The 15,201-nt window shown below is 39.2% G+C and overlaps 2 protein-coding genes across 5 annotated transcripts in view; one reads left to right on the top strand and one right to left on the bottom strand.

Annotated features, from left to right (window-relative positions):
• The window catches only part of LOC124302754 (dedicator of cytokinesis protein 3), a 34,010-nt gene that overhangs the window by 12,314 nt on the left and 6,495 nt on the right, over window positions 1–15,201 (top strand). For both annotated transcript variants that reach the window (XM_046759261.1, XM_046759259.1), the window contains exons 5-9: window positions 13,236–13,320; window positions 13,539–13,997; window positions 14,124–14,423; window positions 14,519–14,723; window positions 14,856–15,038. In XM_046759261.1, the coding sequence (XP_046615217.1) occupies window positions 13,236–13,320; window positions 13,539–13,997; window positions 14,124–14,423; window positions 14,519–14,723; window positions 14,856–15,038 (1,232 nt within the window). The remainder of the gene's footprint in view (window positions 1–13,235; window positions 13,321–13,538; window positions 13,998–14,123; window positions 14,424–14,518; window positions 14,724–14,855; window positions 15,039–15,201) is intronic.
• On the bottom strand, window positions 91–8,745 carry LOC124302770 (innexin inx3). 3 transcript variants are annotated; one of them, XM_046759309.1, is made up of 5 exons: window positions 8,614–8,745; window positions 4,325–4,506; window positions 3,140–3,564; window positions 2,597–2,992; window positions 91–2,492 (listed from the first exon to the last, which is right to left on the bottom strand). In XM_046759309.1, exons 2-5 carry the CDS (start codon window positions 4,485–4,487, stop codon window positions 2,286–2,288), a joined length of 1,191 nt encoding a protein of 396 aa, XP_046615265.1. In that variant the 5' UTR covers window positions 4,488–4,506; window positions 8,614–8,745; the 3' UTR covers window positions 91–2,285. The 3 variants fall into 3 exon arrangements, with proteins under 3 accessions (XP_046615265.1, XP_046615263.1, XP_046615264.1); XM_046759307.1 differs by lacking the exon at window positions 8,614–8,745 and adding an exon at window positions 7,154–7,396; XM_046759308.1 differs by lacking the exon at window positions 8,614–8,745 and adding an exon at window positions 6,377–6,609.

Below are 15,201 nucleotides of genomic sequence, written 5' to 3'. Positions count from 1 at the left end.
CTCACATTATTTTACTGTAGCCGATGAAATTGATTCGCCGCTTCTCCGCTCCAAACGAATTATTACACATAGAAAGAAATAAACCGTCGATAAGTTACAAGCATTCTGTTTATTGAATTAAAAAATTTTTTTTTTTTTTTAATTATCTAATTTTTCATTCGTTTGTCGGTGTTTTATTACATGTATATAATTTTATAATATAATATCTATAGCTATCTAGGGCGTTGCACAAACTGGCAGTCTTTCTCTCACTTTCCGTGCGATTTTTACAAGTGAGCGTTATTATAGTATTACAATTGTTTTCTCCGCTCGTAAAATATCAAAGATCATACGCTAATATCACTAAATTCTATACGAAACTTTCTCGATATGAGTAATTCTGCGTTACCCAATCGATCACGTCTCTCTTATTTTAGTTTATTCCTTTCTCTTCTTTGAGTTTTACTTCAACAACTATATTTACCTAAATATATCACTCGTGTAATGAAGATGAATCCTTATATTCAACGATACTGTAATCTAGTTGCTAAAAAAATAATCGTAGTATTCTTCTCTCTGTGTTTGTTTAGCTAGAATCGTTGTTTAACGTAAAAAATACAAAAATTCATGGACACGACAACCTGCTTAGTTATTATATATATATATTTGCGGAAAATTGCAAAACGATATTTAATCAGCAATTGAATAAAGAAAAAGGCAACGAGAAAAAAAACTGTATACGTGTTATTCTCGAGGAATGAATACGTGGTTATACTTTATCCAAGATATAACGTTACACATTTTTTATAGGCTATAACGCTTCGGATGAGATTTACATATAAATGGAAAACAGGTTCTAATAATATATATAACGTGTGTATATTTATATTATATCGATCCAGGTCAGTCACAGTAGATAGTATGCCGTTTATCCCGAATTACAGAAGTATAATTGCCCGTTGGCAATACATTTTGTAATGTATAATACTTTTATATACTATATCGCGTATACTGCGAAAACAGTAAACGCTTTTTTTCCTTCTCTTTGTTGATATTTATCAGATATTATGCGTGAGTTTTGATGATAATGATGAGATTATGGTTCAAAATTAGAAGGCCTGATGTAAGAAAGAAAAAGGCGTCTTCGGTAATCCGTTGAAATGATGTTTACTTAGATTTAATTTGATAAAGAGTAAAACGAAACGAATCGTCGAGCAAATTACCCAGTAATAAAGCCCACTAGTAAATTTAATTAATACTAATATTTGTGAATAGATTATTATCTTTCATAGACGAAATTAGCCTAGAGTATTTACGCGACATTTAAAAAATGTACAATTACAATTTCTAGTGGATTACAGGAGTATACGATTCTCATTTTGATACACGACGAAGTAATGATAAAATGTCGAAGTGATGATTGGATGAACTTAAAGTAAAGAAAATCTCTAATGGCTCTGACAAACTTATAAACGCGATATTTGTGATGTTTTGATATCAATATTTTTGTTCAGAAGACAGGAACTGAATTAATTTAGAGCAAAATTTCATATCGCGCTTAGGATGAAACTCATTGTACGCCTGTTTTAGTCGACGCAATGCTTAGATTAAAAGCATTTTTATTTAATTATTATTTTTTTTTTCTTTCTACACTTTCACATCGCGATCAATTGTTTATTATTGACGCACGCCCATACATCATCCTTTTAAACAAATTATTAATGTATTCGAGACCGTTCAATCATTCATTCACCCCGCTATTATCATCTATTGCAAATATAAAAAATCGTTTAGCAACGATGAGATGAAGTAACTACAGCTTTCGGATGCTAACGAAACATCGGATTTGTTTTCCTACCAAACACGTAAAGCGGACCAAAATTGCAAAAATACTTGGAGCACTTTTAACAGCGTTTTAATTGAAAATCGAGTAAGACAATCGTTCCTATAAAAATAACTGTTCATGGAGCGATTTTGAAGATAGATCATTATCTTAGCAAAATAATAAGTCATAATCGTATCGTTATTAATAATCCTATGAAATCTAATTAAATCGAAATCATTTATAGACCCATCTAATCGATACATTCGTATTTAATTAGCACGTATCGTTTACAGCGATACGTATAATTGTTTTGTAAGGAAAAGTCGAACTAAAGAAAATATGAGTTTGAATTTGAAATCGAAGTGAAAATAACTGTACTTCGATGATGATTGAACAAAATTTCGTTCACCTTCCCAAGAAAATGAAAAAAGAACCAGGCGCTCTTCTCGCATCAATTTACCTCAACGTTTTATCACATGGTTTAGATTTCCGTGTCCTTGCCAAACTTTTCTATTTCCGGATATATAGGAGACATTTCTAAAGTACTCGGAGCCGATGGCACAGAGGTTGGTGAAGCTCCGCTGCTAGATCCTAGGTGCAAACGACGCGATAATTCTTCCAAAATTTCTCTGAATATTGAGAGGTGCATATTCTGACCGAGGAAATGAAGTAGCAGAAAGTCTCCGACCTGAAAACATAATCAATCGGTTAATTACGGGATCATACATTTAAAGATGATCAGAGCTGGATAAATAAAAAATGTGAAAACTAGCAACCAATTGCAAAGCCCACCTGAGTCTTTCTGATAAGAGCGTTAACTTCGGCGGAGCTTCCAAATTTGAAACGCTTCTTCAATATGGCTTCGCGAGTGCTCGGTAGTAGAACAATAGCCATACTGTACAGGAGACCGATTCCCGAAAAAATGGCCAGAATGATAAACCAGAACCATAAAAAGATGTATATCTTTTCATTGAGAATGTTCAGGGCCAACACGCAGAGGAAATCCAATTTCTGAACGCTGCCGGACGGACCGAATTTGTGGAAATCGCATTTTGTCACGCGCGGGAATATCTCTATCATCGGATCTCTTCGTTTCTCCTGATCCATATTACTGAACGCAACCACTTCCGTTCCGTAAGTCAAAAACGCACCGCCCAAAAATGTGTCGATGAAAAATATGTTCCCAACCTGAAATCAAAAGAAGAGTTATAAATTACATGCAACCCGAACGGAAAATCGTTCGTAAATTTAGCATCCAGCTTCTTCCATGTGTCGTTTTAAAAGCTAAATATTGCATAAACGTGAAAAGAGTTTAAAGAAAAAAAGAAGCCTCACCACATTGACAAAGTTGAGAGCCTCGCAGAAGAAATATCCGGCTGCATAACTGTTGTGCAGATGTAGAGTTTCGTACATGTACTGTACTAGCCGATTCGTTCTGACCAATCGTTCCTCCTTGGTTTCCACCAACGCGCCGCGGATTCCCTCGGATATATTTTTGACCTTGCCCTCTTCCCACTGTTTCCACATCCAATGTGGAATGTAGAATAGTATTCCTTGGAAAAATAGCATGAAAGGAACCCACTGGTAGTAGGAATGATACTTTCTATCGCCAGTGTCTGGACCGAGGCCTGGATGCGCTGTGTCCGAGGGTATAGGCTTGAGACTTTTTCCAGGAATAGTGTAGCTGACCATCACCCAGCAATAGTTGTTCACCACGTGTCCCGGGACCGACGGATCCGATATACAATTTATCGGTTCACCTGGAGAGGGTTGAAAATCAAATTGACGAAAATTGTTCACTCGTTCACTAACCGTTAACGATTATGATTACATAAATCTCGATTATCACAACTGGTCAAAACACCTCGAGGAACTTACGGTTCTTCGGAAACATAGGTCTGCAAAAAAAATTTCACTTCAGCTGCACTGGATGTATTTGGTAAATGTTACGTTTTCGAGTGTGCTGAATCCAAAAATTACTTTCATTTCCCTCCATCACGTATTATGTAAAATCACCATTTCATTACAATGAACTAAATAATATTTCTTGATGAAATGTACTTGACATTTCATGTTCATTCTTTTTCCCTATGAAACCATTTCTTCTTCTCTTTGATACTTTTCCGAATACGGTTCCGTTTTCCAATTTCTGTTTCCCTTGTTTTTATTTATTTTTTTGAGTCTCACTTTAATACATATTAAATTGAAGTAAGAAATCACTTTTGCATAAGATTTTCAGAAACAAGAATGGGATATCAAATTTCGAGTTAAACGGGAGTTTTGCGGTAAATGAAACCACAAACACGAAGTCAAGAAAGGACCCAACGCGATGGAATTTTTGACAATTTTTTTTGGTGTCGGTGGTTAAAAATCGTTAACAAAACAGTATAAGAAAAAAAAAAAAGAAACCAGTGTAGTTTTTTTGTTTACAGACCTGTGATATTGGATGCAACGTTAGTTTTGTTAAGATATATTCAATTCGGTAACATTAGGAACAAAAAGTGCGAAATGTTTACTCACCGATCAAACTGTTCGCTGTGACGATGATGCAACAGACGAATAGAATTGCAGAGGTGATTCGATAATGGGCCCGAAACACCATATTGTCGATTACAGCTTTGTCGATCAAGTATCGAACCTTGACGAACCCAGCTACAGCCGAGACCAGGCTGAAAACCGCCATTTTCGATCGTTTTTACACCCTGAAACAAGAATCGTGAACATGTTGAAACGTACAATTCACAATAACAACGTTATATCATTTTTCAAATCATCCTTTACCACGAGAAGATACATTCTCTATCTACGCACATTTAATTTCTCGATGTTTCGATTTTTAAAACGTACCACATAAACAGGCCCATTCAATAAGAGAGTCTGATGAAACTTGTTACACGGCCAGAGTTTCATTATTTAGTAAATTAGTACAAGTTGACTCAAGGCGCATGCCGTTACTCAGGGGTCAATCACAGCGTGTTTTACGGACCATTCGTCGTTGTTTCATTCTTCGTATAATACTTCCCAGTAGACCGAAAATGTTTCTACTTTAAGAGGTTCTTCAACGTTTTGCAATATCGCTCCATTAATATAAGAAAATTTTTGAATCTTTCGCACAAACTTTTTCGCGATAAGAATAAGGAGGAAAAATAAAAAGAAGAAATCAGTTTCGTTGCTTAGTGTAAACGTGACGCAAATCGTATTATTATTCCTGCAGGTATTCTTTATATACTTGTATAAAACTGGCGCAAAGTTCAGATTAAATTTACTCCTTCGATCACCGGCATCATCGGGCTTTACTCGGATACTTATTACTCGTAACTGCTTACGGATTTCTGGGAATAACGCGCGTCGTTGTTCCCATCTCGCTGCGAACTTTTATCGAAACTGTTACAGCTTACGTAAATGATCTCCTGTTGTCTGCATCAGGAACAAAGCGGGTATTATAATAATAGCGACGTAAACTTATCTCGAGTGAAAGGACATAAACTGCTGCTGCTGGTGGGAGCTGCTGTAGCAACAAGTTCATATCTACGTCAGAATACACTGCGAGATGATTCAACCTCGAAAAAATGTCGTCCCTGATAATATACGTTACATCCTATGCACAGCCGACAGGAAGATGTGACAATAATTATCATTAAATGATTTTAGAATGAAGAAAGAGAGCGAAAATTTTCTACTCACAATTAAATATCAAACCTTAATATCGTTGAAGCACAAACATGTCGAAATGGAACGAGCTATCTGTGCTTAATAAACATATTACAGAACAAATTCAATTTCTTGTTATATAATCGCAGATGTTTGCAATATGTATGTTTAAAACGGTATTCATTAAGCCTGCAGTGCGGCACAATAAACCGGCGACGGTTCTACGCTCTCCGCATGTGGCTAACAGATTTTTCTAACGTAATTGTATATTCCGGCTGAAATTGATTGCTTCAATCTTTGTTTGAGGCGGAGTTTTACGCCCCTGTTTTACCGACCGGAATATTATCGTTGTACTGTTTTTCAAATCCATTCGTCAAAGCAGACGAGATTATGATTTTCCTTCTCGCATTGGATGTAGTATCGTGTGACGAAAGTGGAGTACATTTTAGTAAACAAAACCAAGAAAAAATAAAGTATACTATAATTGCAATAATATCATCTTGAGGTATTCTGCTTATTACGTTATGCCTAAACATGGAAACGTTTGCCATGCGGTTTCCACGAAATTTGCATTAAACAAATGCGAGAAAAACGAGCATTACGGAATTCCACACACACGTATACTACGGAATGTATGTACGTATGAGGAAATGCGGATATCACTTCGATTTGTTAACTACAAGCTGTCGCTATTTCATTTCGTACAAATTTCATTTTTCCGTCTTCCTATTTTGAGGTAATTCTTTATGACGTTATGTAATGGTTCAGAGAATAAAGGTCTATTCGGTAGCTCCATTTTCGATCCATTTGGAAAACGGTACCGACCATTAACCAAGCGGCATTCCTTAACGAGTATAGCCGTAACAATAAGAGAAAATTGTGCCAAAATCTTCGGGATAATCGATAAGATATCGAAAATACCGTATAGATTAATTCCGTGCTGTCGTTGTTCGAAGCATGTGTCAACATTCCGAGAACTAACACAAGTAGAACGCAGCTCGTCAGTGTTTAATCACGAAATTCGTGGGCGTCGTGACCTTTATAACACAGTCGTACGATCTCCTGCATTCGCGTTACGTTGTAAGATAATTTTTTTTTTTTTATTCTTTATATTGTCCAATTTTAAGATTCCGCGGAATCTTATCAGACCGATGGCTCGATATTTACTGATCCGAATGTTGATTCGGCGTTCGGCGAATCATCCGGTGCGTCGAATTTCTATGGATTACTAGTACGCTCAGTTCCAGGAATTGACTCAACTTTCGTTTTTATACGACTTTCAAGATAGCCGGGTGACCGGTTTGCTCGCCTCTGTATCGTTGTGTAAACCCAGAAAGGCAGGCAGCCAAATACCGAGACGCGGTAGGAGGGTCGTCTGTCGGTCGAGAGAATATGTACGAGACAAGAAAGAAAATGAGAGAGATAGAGCGAGAGAGAAAGAGAAATGAACAGACGCCGCACGCCGGTCGGTGTAAATTGTCTAAATTCACTTCGTCAGTTTCCTTTCTTCCTAAGCAGTCGAGAATCGGCGCAAGAAGCGTCGCGTATCCGTTGATAAAACAGAACAAAACAAAACAAAATAAAACAAATGAATCGAGACTCGGAAGGCAAACGGCGAAAAGAGATTGGATAGGCAAAAGCCCTGCGGCAGTAGTAAAATACTTTTATAGTAAAATGTTGCAGAGTGGGTATCCTTACAGCTCAAATGAGGTACGGCGCCAAGATATTTTTCTATTTCCCTGCAAGAAACACACACACGCGGTTATCTTCTTTTCGTCGATATTCCCAGTCGCGTCGTTGTTACATTGAAGTTAAGAGAGAAATAAAACAAATAAATCAAACCAAACCAACTGCACGCACTTATAAACCCGAGGAGAGACAACAAGCGTGTCGCACCAACGGGGCCCGTCGAACAACTGCCACGGATCCGACCGTAGGGCCCGAGCCGGACGCCATCTTGATTCTTTCCTTGTTCGTGTTCCAACTTCCATGGAAAGCCGGGAAGGGGATGAGACGCGTTCATTACCTAGCATACGCTGCGGCTCTCTGCCCTTTTCGAAATACCTCATTGTGGCAATAAGGCATGGGAATCCCCTCAATCCTTTCTTACTACGTGAGGCGTCTGTCATCCTCCTTCCCTCTTTTCCCCTCCTCTATCCTATTCTGCAGTTCCATATATGTATAAACTGATCGTCACGTCGCTGGGTATAATCCCGTTGGTAATTTCTTATTCTCACACGTACAGAAACTTGACTTTTCTCGGTCAATTTCAACCGCTGTCAATAATGCTGATTGTGAGACTGCTATAAGTGGCGAGTGGATACCTACGTCGACCGCAATTTGATATATTTCCCCAACTTATACTTTCCTCTTCTCTGTTGTTATTAAAATCCACTCTCGGGAGATAACCGCAATTATCGCGTAGCTTGGACAAATAAAACGACTTATAAGCGATGTTCCGTGCACATGATTTTCATTGCAATATTGAATTGTTCTTCCGCTTTATCGTTTTCTGATATATACTCTTTGTACAATTTATTTTTTATTTTCTTCATTCTATTCGACCTTGAAAATTCTCGGTAGACACGAAGCCTCTTTTTAAACAGTGGTGCGATATTATTGTACAAGCGATGGAAAACTCTTAATTAATATAATTTATAGTAAGCCTACAATAGTACAGGAATCGCTAATCGCACTAAGAACACAACAGATTTTTAATGCTTGGAAAACGAATTTTCGCTTATACGTATACGTCTGAATTTACATTTACACACATAAGTATCCGTTAGTACTATATACGTGTATTGCTTTGTTGCAGAACCGTACGTATGATAATTATAATAAGCTGCTTCTTCCTCGACTAGAAACTGTCACGTAGTAAACGACGTCAATTCCCCTATCCAATTTACAATTAGTACAGCCCAATCAGTGTTGAAACAAAAACTGACGAAACCGAGGTTCAAAAGAACCACTTAAACGTGCTACCTCGCTCATTTGACGATATTTTGAACAAGCCAGGGTATAGACCATTCCTCTGATACATAGCGTCGTTTCAAAATTATTCATTTCTCTCGTCGTATCTCACGCGATAAAATTGTCTCATGCGTATAACGTACTACTTATGATATATAACATGTTGGTATGTATGTAGTACGTACATGCACGCACGTAGAGGCCAGGCGTAATCCAATATTACGTATTATACGTGGAAGGTTTTATCCTCCCCAGGTCGTTTCAGCTATTCCGTTGATCGTGAGTGCGCGCATGCTTGCCTCCGCAACGGCGACCGCAGCATCTCGACACGAAATCGTGATGTTGCGTTCTTGCTCCGACACATGGTCACGCTGCTGGTGGCCGGTCTGCTCTTTCCGCTGTACCATACCAGAGTCAAGGTTTGTGGCTCGGTGAATACGCCGCAACCATGCACGGAACCTGTTCAACTTCAGAACCATTGCCATTTCGGACTCGAGGATCCGTCTCTCGTCGGATTTTGTTATACTATACCTCGATCCTTACAGCTCCGAGTCCCTCTTCAGGATCCTTTAAACCTCATTCGATTTCATTCGTTTCCTTACACCAAATAGGAAAGATCATGTTTCAAACAACCTTCGGTGTTGCATAGATTATGGAAAAGCGCGGAACTTTTTACGGCCTACCTCTGAGTACGTGCTTCGTTTTTGCCGATGTTGCTACTGCTGCCCTGCCGATGCTACCGGTTTTATAATTAGCTCGAACAGACGGACCTATGTTCGTTCAACCGTTTAACTAATTACATATTAGTATAACAGTGCTATTTCCTCGGTATTGCAGGATTGCCGAGAATTTGCCAACTTTAATCGTTTTTTTATACTTCAAGTTTTTATACCTCTGCAATATAAGTATAATATAGGTATGTATATCAGGATAATTTGAATCGTTCCGCGTCGATTGACCCATATTTTTCATTTCCCTCTCTCCGATTTCGTTGTAATTCATTCAGCAGCAATACTTGTTACGGGTAATAAAAATAAAAATTCGTAATAAATATCATTCTCAGTTACAATTGCATGTACAGATCAAGAATAAAGGGTTTCCCAATCTGACGTTGCAATGTCATGTGGCGGCAGTTATGTCATCGAAGATCCTGGAATAAGAGGAAATAATTATGTTCAGGTTTAACCGCATGTAAAGACATTTGCAGTGCTGCAATATGGAAAATATGTGGTTCGGACTATCAGTTACGAAGGCGCAGCTTCCCGGTTTCCGTTCACCATCGTATTATATCTCTGCGAATTCCCGTGGCCTATAGCAGCTGAAATAATAGCCTACCCTACGACTATCTTTTATTTTTAGCCTGAACAGAGTAAATCGTCATGCTATATGGGGCTTAATTAAGACCGTTTGAGCTGGACTGCCATGCACAGCCCTCGCAGCCCTGACATCCATCGCAAATTGCCATTTTATGCCTGTGTGTGTGCGTGTGTGTGTAAGCGCACGTTTGCACGAATGGATATGAAGACTTTTTACAATGCGGCATGTGCAGTACGTACAGGTTTATTATTGTATATACATAACTTTCAGATTAACCCGGTTCATTGGTTGTGCAATAACTCTGTGCACACTCTGTTGTACCTTATTATACTTATCTTCGCAATTATCGTCGATGATGGATTGATTCCCTTCGAATATGAGGTGTCCTTTTACTTTGTCGATGTTTTAAGGGGAACGGTCGATTCGTCATTTACTTATATTCGGCAAACGAGATACGATAACGGTTTCTTCGTGTAGGTGGCGTGAAATAATCTTTATACGATATATCTTAAATAACAGGTGTGCAGTTATACGTACGAGAATCGGTTATAACTGAAACTAATGACTCGGAAGTCTGGACACGTTTTGTATAATGAAACCGCCTCGTCAGCTCGTATCTTGGTGTCTGTTTCTACTCAGGTATAGCTATGATGAATCGTTTATAATATAGTTAGGTAGGAAATTCCAGGTATACTTTATACAACGGTCTAAAAGCCGGGTTTAACATCGTCGAAACTGCGAACGCTGGGAGGTACGATTTGTAGGAAAGTATATCTGCCAATGTTTGAAGGAAGAATAGAGTTTATAACTGCGAAGGTATATTAGAGACCGAAGAGAGAACGTCGCGCTTCTAATTACACGTATCAACAGGCTTAAGACTAGTCGTTCTAATTCATTGAACAAACTCACCCATATACCTACATTACATACTTCAGGCGTTTAACTCTGAATCATGCACACGTGAAAATCAGACAAATTCTCAGCTGGGTAATGTGCATAACGAGCCCAGTCAATAGTAGATAAATATTTCTTATTTGCGCACTGCACTTTCTATGTACCACATGGTTGTAATATACTTTGTCTACAACTTGTTGACATGTTAATTGCAGATATACTCGTTGATAGTCGGTGATCAAATTGAACTCTCTAAAAAGACATAGGCAATTGGACTTGACTTTGAGAGCTCCATTCAATTGATAAACAATCGATATAACTTTAGCTCCTCTTAAATATCATAATAATATTGATTTTCAAATTTGTCGAACTTACAAATACTGAAGATACTAAGCAACATGGAAGAATTTAAACATTATTGACTAGTATAATAAACCCAAAGCATATATTCATCTGATAGTTTCTCTTTAGTCACGAAGTTCAGTTGCAAGCGTGAAACAGTGGACACTATATCCGTAACTTGCACTTGTATTTATTTTGAAGAAATACTGAAAATTGCGGCATAGCTTCTTATAAAGTTTATAAAATGTTGATTTGTACAGCGGCTGTGGTTAAATATAAAGTCGATATTAGAAACCATTCTACAAATCATTCTGAAACATTCCAACTGCCGGTTGAATAGCCGGGAGATGACGTCACGCCATAACTATATCCGTTTGCTGGTGAAATTCTTCTGGACGATGTTTCTTCGTGGAAATTCGGTCTACCGTAATCGTATATGTATACCTGCACCTATATGTACGAGTCCAGGTATATCCTCTGGGCATAACCAGCAAGACCCATTTTACACTGTAGGAAGACTGGTTTTGTATGAATGTGTACCTTACCCACAGCGTGTGCACGCGAGGTTACCTCGAGGACATAAAATCGGCTGATGTCCGTGCAGACGCTGCGAGTTGTATGTACAATCACTTTTATTCTACGTTACTGCGGAGGGGTGTGCTTTTATAGTGTCCATTTCATCAGCCGAGCACGACTGTAACTTTGAGGTTTTAGATCGGATCTCGAATCCAAAGGTCAAGGAAAAATGAAAGAGTTGGACTCGCCGTAGGTTTTCCGAGAACGTAACAGTGAAAAGCAAATATTGTAACCCTAGCGATCCTTCCTGAAATATGATTAACTTTACGATGCTATAGTCAGTCCTTACCGACCGAGTAAAGAAAGGAAAAAAGTTTTTCAACAATTTTCTTCGTCGTTATATCTAAATGGTAATTAAATGATACAATATTAAAAACAAGTGACATTCAACGCGGTCGGTAAAAACTGACTACAGCATCCTTTTAACTTCATTGCTTAGGTTATAAACTTCGAGAGCATAATAATTATGATATCCGCAGCCAAGGCTTCGTTCGATGTCTGTTTTAACCGTTCGACAAGGATTTAACGATGCCTTTAGTTCGATTTTGTGGTCGCGATGCGATATTTTTTGAACGGGGCATAGGGTGAGCGGAGTCATAGATATAGGCGGTCACGAAACGACGGACATTGCCCGAACCTGTCTCCGCGCATTCAGGTCTCCGCAAGACTCGCCTGCATTCCTTTGGTGGGGGCAACCGAGGGGCCTGACGTTGGTCTCACGGGGCCCGAGCACGGGAACGATGGGACTTGCCTCACTCGATCGGGCGTGGGTCCTGTCTGGTACATTGAAATTCCCGGACGCACCTTGGCGTGCACAATACCGAGAAATTGTGCTATACTCTACGACCTACGGACACATATTATACATCATAAACCCTCCCATCAATCTCTTCCCTAATCACGGTTTTCACCTCGTGCTTGCAGGCACGCGTGTGCGTGATCCGAGTATCGCAAAAGTATATATAAATATCTATCGGTTGTAGCTTGTGTAACATATTTACGCAGGGTATATTTATCCAATTTTTAACGGGGACTCTTATATACTGTTTATCGGCTCAACGGGACACGAGTCGGATCGACACTTATCTCCGTATCGCAGCGAGGAGTTGACTTGCCGCGATTTCTGTGGATGCAAATGAATAGCACCTGTTGAGATAAATACTGGGCTACTTACACGTGGTACGTGTCTTTAATTGGCACGCATGCAACCCGGCAGAGACATATTAGCCACCTCATAAAAAGGCTCCGTCATAATTATTGTCATTCGATTTCATACTCCGTATAATCTGTCAGGGATTAACTGATCACGCTATCGTATACGGGCATGTCACGTTACTGTTGATTATGGATAATTTAAATAACACGTGTCAGAAATTTAATGAAAGGTCATGCGGCCATTTACAGTTATGGATTATTATAACTTAGTCATCCATTAATTCTACAGTTTTTTAACGTACCCAATATTCTCGATCCTGCGATTCAGGTCAAAGACCCGCGGTCACCCCACCCCCGATTGCCCTTGACCTCGACCTGCAACTTACTGCCGTACAGGAGCATCAAACTCATGCATTTCCACTGGCGGATCAAGTCTGATTCGAAAGCGCTTACTTTCGCCCTGAAAAAATAAAATTTTCAATAAACTTGTATAAATTCTTTCTTTCTCTCATTTATGCTTCAGAAAACTCGGCTTGGACCTTGTGCCTCGGCAAGGATCACATATGGTAGATCCCGATACGATGTCTGTCATCGAATTATACCACGTGGTAAGTCACTTGGGTTTTTCGCATTCGCCTGTGATCGGAACACCGGCGTTACTCTCATGCGTACTGGGTTGCCTAGCTGCAAAAGGCGTACCGCATTCGTTCAGCAAAATCCTAGTTTATTCTAATACTCAGCTACACTTAGAATATGAAGAAAAGTACGTCTGTATGGACGAAAAGTCATCGCATAAGTGAAATAAACAAATTATTCATTTTTTTAGCACGTACAAAGCGCGGAAAATTCTCAAGGTGCATCAGCGCGCGGTACGCTAAGGCGCAAGGAACACAAGAAAGTTTTGACTCATCACTTGTACTTCAGTATGCGAGATTTTGGCCACACAATCGGGGAGGATGTTGAAATTTATTTTTCACTATACGACGCAAGGCACTCTCAGTACCTGAGCGAAAGATTTTTAGTCAGAATATCTAAGGAAGGTTTTTCCAACTATGTTGAAAAATTGCACAGCAACTGTACAATTTTTACCGATCTCGGTAACGCCGATTTGAGCAAAGATTTGTACATGGTTGCCCACGTAATGAGATGCGGACGAATGCTTTACTCGGATTCAGGAAAAAATAAGGCATGCAGCACCGTTTATCGGAGGCCACACGGAGTCGCTGTTTTGTGTTTGGCTGAAGCCACGCAGGATCACAGCGAAGAATCGGAAATGACTTTTAAGGTGCAATGGGAATTTTTTTAAACATTATTTACGTACAAAGTATGTTGTTGGTCGTTTTAGGAAACGGTGCCTTTGAATAGGCCTGCATTTCCCATGGAAATTATACATCTGTGTATTGTATTTCAGGTATATCAGGGCGAAGAAAAGGAATTTCATCAATTGCACGAGCAAATAATTCGAAACAACAAATGTTCCCCCTTAACGGGACAGCCAAATTATGGCATCGTGGCATCTCTGCGTGTTTTGCATGGAGAGTTGTCTCAGGTTCGAGAAGAGCATCCCTTGTTATTCAAAAATATTTGCTTGACGAAGAAGCTCGGATTTTCAGACGTTATTATGCCGGGTGATGTGCGCAACGATTTGTATTTAAAATTGGAAAGGGGGGAGTTTGAGCGTGGCGGGAAATCTACTGCTAAAAATATAGAGGTAAGTGCTAGGCTCGGATACACCTGTGATGTATTGTATAATTTATTCTTTACATTCCACAAGAATTTCACTAAACCGAACTGCTGCAATTATAGGTCACCATATTAATGCTGGACGCGGAAGGTCAGCCCTTGGAAGGTTGTTTATTCGGAGCAGCTGGCATGGACGCGAGTTCGGAATACCAAAGTCTAATTATCTATCACTACAACAGTCCATCATGGGCTGAAACAATCCGGCTTGCAATTCCAATCGATAAATTTTACGGATCTCACGTACGCTTAGAATTCAGACACTGTTCCAGTGAGTATAACGATAAACAATAATGCTTTCAACATTAATGAAATTTCTTAAACAATGTTTTATTGACTCGAACAGCCAGCTACTACATGTCCTAGTACAATAATCATTGTTCCTTTGTACTTGGTCGTCTAGCCCGTGAAAAGAACGACAAGAAGTTGTTTGGATTTGCGTTTGTTCGTTTGATGGAGCCGGGTGGAGCCACGCTGCAAGATGGTCAGCATGAACTCTACATCTACAAGTGCGAAGATCGTGCCAAGTTGGACACTCTCAGTTATCTGTCATTGCCAAGTAGCGCTCGAGAACCTAATTCTCCAGGTAACTATTATCGATACTGTAATACCATTTTTCACTTACTACCGATGAATTGCCAGTGCATTTGTCATAACGTGACTTTGGTAACGTTCAACCAAATTTAGTACTGGTTCTATTCAAAATTCGCATAGTGTAGAATCTGAGAAGTTTTCTCTAAATCTTATCA

This window comes from Neodiprion virginianus, chromosome 4 (assembly GCF_021901495.1).
Source record: "Neodiprion virginianus isolate iyNeoVirg1 chromosome 4, iyNeoVirg1.1, whole genome shotgun sequence".
NCBI lineage: Eukaryota > Metazoa > Arthropoda > Insecta > Hymenoptera > Diprionidae > Neodiprion > Neodiprion virginianus.
Note: the sequence above shows the minus strand (reverse complement) of the source record. Positions and strands in the feature narration are given on the sequence as shown.